General features: G+C 37.0%; 1 protein-coding gene across 2 annotated transcripts; it reads right to left on the bottom strand.

The window, feature by feature from the left end:
* Window positions 1-3,860: 3,860 nt before the first annotated feature.
* Window positions 3,861-6,551, bottom strand: LOC143618230 (uncharacterized). Of its 2 annotated transcripts, none has more exons than XM_077090521.1 (4): window positions 6,231-6,551; window positions 4,793-4,903; window positions 4,291-4,371; window positions 3,861-4,189 (listed from the first exon to the last, which is right to left on the bottom strand). In XM_077090521.1, the coding sequence occupies exons 1-4, from the start codon at window positions 6,459-6,461 to the stop codon at window positions 4,112-4,114; spliced, it is 501 nt and encodes a 166-aa protein (XP_076946636.1). In that variant the 5' UTR covers window positions 6,462-6,551; the 3' UTR covers window positions 3,861-4,111. The 2 variants fall into 2 exon arrangements, with proteins under 2 accessions (XP_076946636.1, XP_076946637.1); XM_077090522.1 differs by having other exon boundaries at window positions 3,861-4,186; window positions 6,231-6,536.
* Window positions 6,552-8,107: the final 1,556 nt, after the last annotated feature.

An 8,107-nucleotide genomic window follows, 5' to 3' on the forward strand; every position in this document is an offset into this window, starting at 1 on the left:
TGAAAACTTAGTGGGTAGCAAGATTGCTACAAGTGAATTGACTGATGAAGATTATGATCAGATTGATCCTGATGATTTAGAGTTAATGGACCTCAAATGGAACATGGCTATGATTGTACATTTTAGCGTAATCCGTCCTTTCTGGGAATCAGCTAAGTATGTGGAGTCCGATACCCACATCGTTGCCGAGATCATCAAGACGACTATAACTATCACTCCTGGTGTGATACGTTGGGTGCTAAGATTTGCTGACAACATGGATCTTCCATGTGAATTCGATAAGGCGTTGATACGTGGGTTATTTCGGAGATTTTTTTATACTTGAGACCTTGATCGTTCCCAATATAACAAGGCGTACTTGTGTGCTCCATACAAGTATTTATTACACATCTTGATACATTGCCTTGGGGGACGAAAAGGTGGGTATAACGAATGTCGGATAATGCTTCAATCCTCTTTCGTTGCTCTAATATTGAACAAACCGTTCAATTTGTAACATCCTAATATCGGTTATAATAATAAAAGAGAATTTTGTTTATGCAATAATGTGTCGTGTATCGGTTTAGATAATAAATTCTAAGAGGGTGGGCTTGGACCTTAGAAGATGGAATAAGAAATAGAATGGGCCTTAGGTCTATGGGGCTTAAGGGAGAATACTTACCCCTTAAACTCTAATCCTTTCCATTTTTATCTATCTCTACACCATAGCCTACACCTTGAAAAAAACACACGCAAACACCATCCTATATCCCGAGCCAAGACCCGAATGTGAAGCCAGAGCTTGTTGGTGCTAGAACGTTGTGACGGACCAAACCAACATCAATACTAGATCGTGTTCGTAGATCGACTCGTTTAAGGTACGTTTATAATTAGAAATCGTTCATTTAGGTTTGGATTTGTTTGGGAAATCTTAGATCTGTATGAGAATGATAAAAACGAATCCAACACAACAAATCCTACTGAAATTGTTTAACATCTGATAGGTTAATCAGTTAAACACAAACCGTATGTATGTATACATCAATCAAACCCTTTGAAACCCGACGTTTGAATGATTGGATGACTAGGGTTTGTAGGCGCCGTGATTCCGAGTTGATTGATACCAAATTCGTATTATTTTGTTGAGATTTGAGGTCCAATTGAAGAATCCGTTGTGTTGATTGTTCTTGTTCATATCGATTTTGACTTTGACCCTGTGTCAAAGTATGGATAAGAACTGTTGATCATTCGTTATGATTAAGATAACGAATTAGGTCATTCGTTACTCACCAATTCGTTATGATCAAGATAACGAATTATGTCATTCGTTACTCACCAATACGTTATGACTAAGATAACGAATTAGGTCATTCGTTACTCACCAATTCGTTATGATTAAAATAACAAATCAGGTCATGCCCTGATAACGAATCAGGATAACGAATTGGGCCATGTTAAGATAACGAATCAGATCATGTAAGATAACGAATCAGGCTTGATCAAAGGTCATTCTTTATAACAAATGAGTTAGAGTTAAAATAATAATTTAAGATTTCTAATGGAAATTTTGTTAAGAACAGTTAATGAAAATAAAATTTTTCCAAGCTGACCTGGCTGCTTAACCCCAGCCAAGGGCTCTGCCCCTTAGACCCCGCTAGGGGCTGCCGCCCCTAGAACCCCGCTGCCAGGGGCGCTGGTCCCGGACCCCCGTTTGTTGAGGGTTATAATTAAAGTAGAAATACGATATGAGTAGTGATAGTCAATTGATACATGTAATTATTATACAATTAGCCGTGCACAACTAAAGAAAGGGATTACCATTAACTCTAAACGTAACCGCATTCGGGAGAGTTTCTAGCCCCATTTCCTTGTTATGTTTTCGGGACTGTGTGCATACTCGATATGGTTAGTTAATACACTTACCTTAAGTGGTAAGTGTATACTATATGAATGTTTATATATGATGTGCGTATGATATTTGAATGTATGTAAATGATGAATGTATGATATGTGAAGGGTGTGAAAAAGATTAAGAGTATGTATGAAAGTATAATATATATATATAATATATATATATAAAGAGAAAAGGAAGGTATGTATGAATTGACGAATAAAGGGTTGCAGACCCTACAAATATCTGCGAAGGTTAAAGGGCTGTAGACTCTAATAATATCTGCGAAGGTTAAAGGGTTGCGGACCCTAATAATATCTGCGAAGGTTATAGGGCGAAATGCTCTTTAAAACATATAAGTATGTATATAAAGGAATATAAAATATGAAAGAATGAAGGTAAGGAAGTAAGAACGAAGGTATACACTCATGTGTGTACGAAAGAAAGTAAAGCAGGTTAAGTAAGTGATATGTATCTTCGGATACGTATGAGTAAGTATGTGAATGTATTGTATGATACCTGTATTGACTAGAACTCACTCATCGTAGCTGACTTTTAGTATGCACGCGGGTTAATAGACTGAGACAACTGGCTTGAAAGAAGGACACATGATGGATCTGAAGAAGCTGGCATCTGCAGAAATATTTGTCATGATGTTAAATAATATGTTTTTATGTTATGTTTTTAAAAACAAGTTGAATGATTGTAATGAATGTTTGAAGTTTTATTAATTCCGCGAAAGTTTTAATTAACTCTGATATATAGAACTGTGTTTATGAGTAAATCCAACGTCCAATGTAGGGCACCAGTAACAGGGCTTTACACAATTTCTCTCGGCTTATCTTCTATCATTTAAAGGAGAATTGTTTGGTTAAGAATCGTCAGAACAAGTTTCTTATGTATCCACGATTCGTGCAACTATTTATTCAGGACTTGATTCCTGATTTGGTCATTGATCATTCGTTACGGAATGATGTGTTGAAATTAGAACACATGATGGCTGATACAATGAAGAGAATGAAGACATATCGCAATCAAGCACCTGAAGATCGTCCAAGGACCAAAGGACTAATTGGTCATTTGGCGGATCCAGATTATGTATGTCCTCCTAATGATTGTTGGATTCATGACGACTCGAATTCTGAACGTGAAGATGGACCATGTGGGAACGATGGTGCTGATGGTGGAAATGGGGGTGATGGACGACTAGCTGACGTTGAGGCAGCCAGTTCATATGCTGCTCAATGTAAACGCAAGGGCAAGGAAAAGCTTCAACATCAACCGCCAAAGCGTCGGATTAGGCACGATTCAGGTGTGGAGATAGGTCCACAAGTGCCTAGGTCGTCTGTGCAACATAGGCCGGTGGTGTCGCTTACTGTTAGCACCCCGACAGTTACTCTTAGACGACTGCATCATCGAATCCGAGGTTTGGCTCAAATCCTCAACGATACTATCTCCCATGCCTACACGTCCCATGACATCGATGGTAACTTCTCCTGCTACTACAAAGATGCCTACACAACCTTCGGCTTTATCATTTATGAGAATTAGCCGTTCACAAGGTCCGATGTTGCTTGTACCATCTTCATTTCATACCTTGCCATCTACACAGCAGATGGATATACTCCTTAGTTTGATTCATTTATACAAGAATTAAATGGCAGCTGATTGTCATCAACAAGATCAGCTGTTGATGAATCAACAAAGACCGGTGAGTTATATATCTTACTATCAGAAAGAGACAAAAGAGCTTCATGAGATTATTACGTCTCAGGGGGGAGAAAATAAAAGAACCAAGGAGATCATTCTTATGAACATCCGTTTAACACAATGCTTTTAGAAATACACTTTTAACACAATGCTTTTAGAAATACACTCTTAACACAATGCTTTTAGATATCATAACATCTACTACACTTCTACCTTTGACTGTGACTGATACGTAATATGGTTTTGAACCCTACACCACAAACCAAAACCTCACACAAAATTAGAAAATAAAACCAACTGTTCAATTGACCGATTCTCAAACCCACACATCATGTTATTTTTTCATTCACAGTGTAAAAGACACCGACGACTAATTTACTTGTTACAAGGAAAAAAAAAGAATAATAATAACAATAATTAGGATTAAAAAAAAACCAAAAACAAACCTGTTTTTACCAAATCACACAAATCCCAACCAAATCATCATCACACAGACCTAATTACCAGATTAAACCAACCCCCATCATTAACTTATTTTACGATTTCGATGCTCTTGCTCAACTCGTCCAGCTTCTTCATCCTCTCCTTCTCGCTCTCGCTCACCAGCTGCTTAACCAAAATACAACATTAACAATCAGTTTCTTTGTTTATTTAATTAATTTTTTTTCGTCTCAAAAAACAGTTTCAGCCATGAAAATTATAACACCAACCTCCATTAATCTTGTTATTAGTTGTACTTTTTCCTTGTTCTTTTCATTAAAAGCATCCAGTGCTTCCTTATACTCCCTCTCCTGCAAACAATTGGACGGGTTAAAGATGTCAAAAGAGTTGTAAAAAGACGGCATTTTCCGATAGAAACAGGCGGATTGGTCAAGAGTTATAAAAAGACGGTTTTACCCTTTAGAAATAATCAGAGTCGGTGTGTAAAAAAAATTTAGAACAATTAGATGGGTTAACGATGTCACGAGTTGAAAAAAGGCACTTTTCACCCTTTAGAAACAACTGGATTGGTTAAAAGACGGCTATACCTTTTAGAAACAGTTGGTTGGGTTAACGACGCCAAGAATAGTTAAAAGACGCTTTTACCCTTTAAAACCTACTAGACTGCAGTTTTACCCTTTGAACACAACTGGATTAGCTAACAATGCCAAGAAACTAGTCATGGTAATATTATGATTTTTTATGAATGTGGGAGGGAAGTAAATTGCAGACCTTCTTCTGGCAGTTGTGTCCGAGTGGCTTTAACTCTTTGTTGACCAAGTCAATCTTCTTACGAACAAGTGTTACTTCTTTCTTCATTGGATCGGTAAGCGCTTCAAGTTCCTGACATTGGATTCCCATGATTTAGTGTCACAAAACATATGCTGATGATACTAATTAATGACCAAGATTATGTACTCTATAGCACCACCAACTTCACACCATATCCACCTCACCCAACACACTACTAACTCTTTTCATGTTTAAGGAAACTCATCATCATCACCAAAATTGACAAAGTTTCAAAAAGATAGTTTGAAGTAGGTTTGTCAATCGTGTCGGGTTGAAATGTGCAACCCCGAACCTGACCAACATTATTATTCGTTTCAAAGATAGTCATATTAAATGCACACACATAAATTCGGGACGGCCCGCATACAACACGTTGAACCCAGTTATCTAAAAATTTAAAAAAAAAATTCTATTAAAAACAAAATGAATATAACTAGAGTTGGTAGAGCAAATGAGTAATGTGACTATTTCTTCTTAAAAATGGATTGGAAATTGCATGTGTATCAGAAGATTGGAAAATGGAAAACTCAAAAATATAATTACGAAAGGTCTTTTATAAACTTAAGCAGCTTAATGGGTCAACCTGTTTTTATACCCGTTAACCCGAACCCAACCCGTTTTTTTCATGGGTCATGCTAGTCAACCCGGAACATGTTTTTCTTTTCGTTCCGGGTTCTGGTCGTGTCAACAATTGCCTCCCCTAGTTTAAAGTGGGGGTAGTTACTTATATTTTTTTTAAACTAGGCGGCAATAGTCGACACGACCCGAACCCAACATAAAATAAAATAAAAAAACAGGTTGTTGGTCCGGCCCGTTTTTAAAACAGCTCAGGTTAACCCGTACAAAACCCCTTTAACCGGCTTACGTATTTAAAAAAAATATTATAATTATATTTTTGTTGTTGTGTTGTCCGTTTTCCATTTTTCTAAAGATACACATGCAATTTTCAAGAAAAAAATATTGATTTCTCTAAAGTTTGATGACTGCTACTTCCATGATTAAAGAAGAACCCCAATTTTGACTTATTATTGGGTATTGTCAAAAGGTTGTAATTTTAAATTTCAAAGTTGGCATCAGAATATAAACGTTATGGAATAAAAAAACTGAAAATATCTGTGTCAGGATTCTTTTGGGATTATTCAAGGGCAAAAAGGGCATAAAGTTGAAGATGAATTACAACAAAAAAAAAACTTTGGTTACAAATTCGAAAACATGAAATTAACACCAATGAATCAAATAAAATATCTTCAAAATCAAAAAGTAAGGACACAGAAAACAGATCTAAGACTTAAAGATGTTAAAAATTCATTTTCAAATATCAAACATTCATCAAATCTCTGTAAACATGAAGAACCAGTTTTGGATCTAAAAGCAAAACCTCTTGAATAGAAGCCAAACGTCTGGTTTGTTGTTCAACTCGACCCAACTGAGCCTGAAGCCTTTCTTTAACCTCCAATTTCTTGCTCTCAATCTCCTCTTCTTTGGCCTTAAAGGTTGAAAGAGCCGACTGAGACATCTCCTCATCTTCTTTGGACATTAACCCACTGAAACTCCCTGAGAGTTGCATAAGTGTTTGAAGCTGCTCATGAGGTTGACTTTGATTAGCCATTGGTTTTTCACTCTTTTTCCTCAACCAGAAGAACCAAAACACCCTCCTACTCCTACTCCTAATCCCCTTCTTAATTTCTCTAATTTTTTCTTCTTTTTAGTTTTCACCAAATAATAATGTGTTTGGGGTTTGTTGATGGATGGGTAAAGAAAGTTTGAAGCTCTCTGTTTGTGTGTGGGTGGGTAGATATGATGCATAGGTTTTGAATGTGCAATGACGATATTGCCCATGGATCTTCAACGGAAATATTTTGATTCAATATTCACCAAAATTTGTTACCGTGGGACCTACTTGAATCAATTCCATGGGTTGGACAACAAATTTGAAATTGTCCTTTTTAAGGCTCTTTTTCTTATTATCAAACTTGCATAATTCCAAATCGGTCAAACTCGTAAAACGGGTCTCCTGCCTTGAGCAGGGTACGGTTAGCATAATTTAGGTAAATTCTCGGTCGCATCGCTAAAGAAGGTGTTGTTAATGCTTACGGCTCAAACGTTTCTTTCCGAATAATTGGGTCCCCAAGACGCTCTCATATCTCGCTCCATTAATTTAAGTGCGGCCGATTGACAATCTTTGCGGCATAACCCCAGAAAATTCCTGTCATCTCCTAACATAATGTGACGCGGAGTGCGATTAGTACTTGGTATAGAATTCCACCGGTTTTCGCTTTTACCTCTGGGATTTATAAAACATTCACTATTCGATCTCGTTTAACAAGAGAAAAGTGTTTCAAGGTGTTGATTATGACAGCGGGCAAGTACATTCGGAAGGCGAAAATTAGCTATAATATATAATGATTAGGTTAGGGGGTATCCACACATGCTGAGAATATAGTAAAATGCAAATATAAAAAGATTTATATGTATTTCAACAATTTGAAAATAGAGGCCGGTAAAATCATCTTAATTACACTTTAGATGAGGGAAATATATATGTCCGACCACATAAGTATAGTTACAAACACGAGTTGGATATTGATGGTGGGTTGAATATTAATAAACAACTAACATTGTTAATCCACAACTTTCAAAGTATGAAAAACTGATAGTAATTACATCACTTTCAAGCTATTAAGGACCTGCTATTAATAAGTATCCTATACCTAAGTCTTTGTTGGTAGCAACTCCAACAACAGCAAATGACACCAAGATAATGTCCAAATAGAGCTTGCAAATCAACTAACATTGTTGTGTTATAATAGTTATAAACACCATTGTGTAACATCCAGAACATTTTGTGTTCAAATTGCAAGCTTTAAAAGTTGAAGGACCCATTTGTAATTATGTCAAAATAAAGTCCAGGGTTAAATATGAAATTTTCTTAAATCAAGAACCTGGGAGGACCGCCAAGAAACATAGAGGGCCTCCAAGGAATTTCATAATTGAATAGAGGATCGCCAAGAAATGTGATTGTCCGCCAAGCGTTTCAGACATGCGTCTAGCACATGTTCGACACGTGGACAATGGCATGACGATAGGAATGACACGTGTCAACACATATCACGAATGGCGGCTCGAGGACTAGTGGTGGCACCCCACCGTCCTTAGCGCTCCGCCAATGATCCTCAAACTCAGCCTATAAAAGGTGTGTCAAGCTGTTCATTCAAGCAATCCTAACTCGTTCTCTCCTCGATATTCGTACCATAA

The sequence above is a fragment of the Bidens hawaiensis genome, unplaced genomic scaffold, assembly GCF_021521415.1.
Source record: "Bidens hawaiensis isolate Kalapana, Puna unplaced genomic scaffold, B.hawaiensis_p1.1 tig00065901_1, whole genome shotgun sequence".
Classification (NCBI taxonomy): Eukaryota; Viridiplantae; Streptophyta; class Magnoliopsida; order Asterales; family Asteraceae; genus Bidens; species Bidens hawaiensis.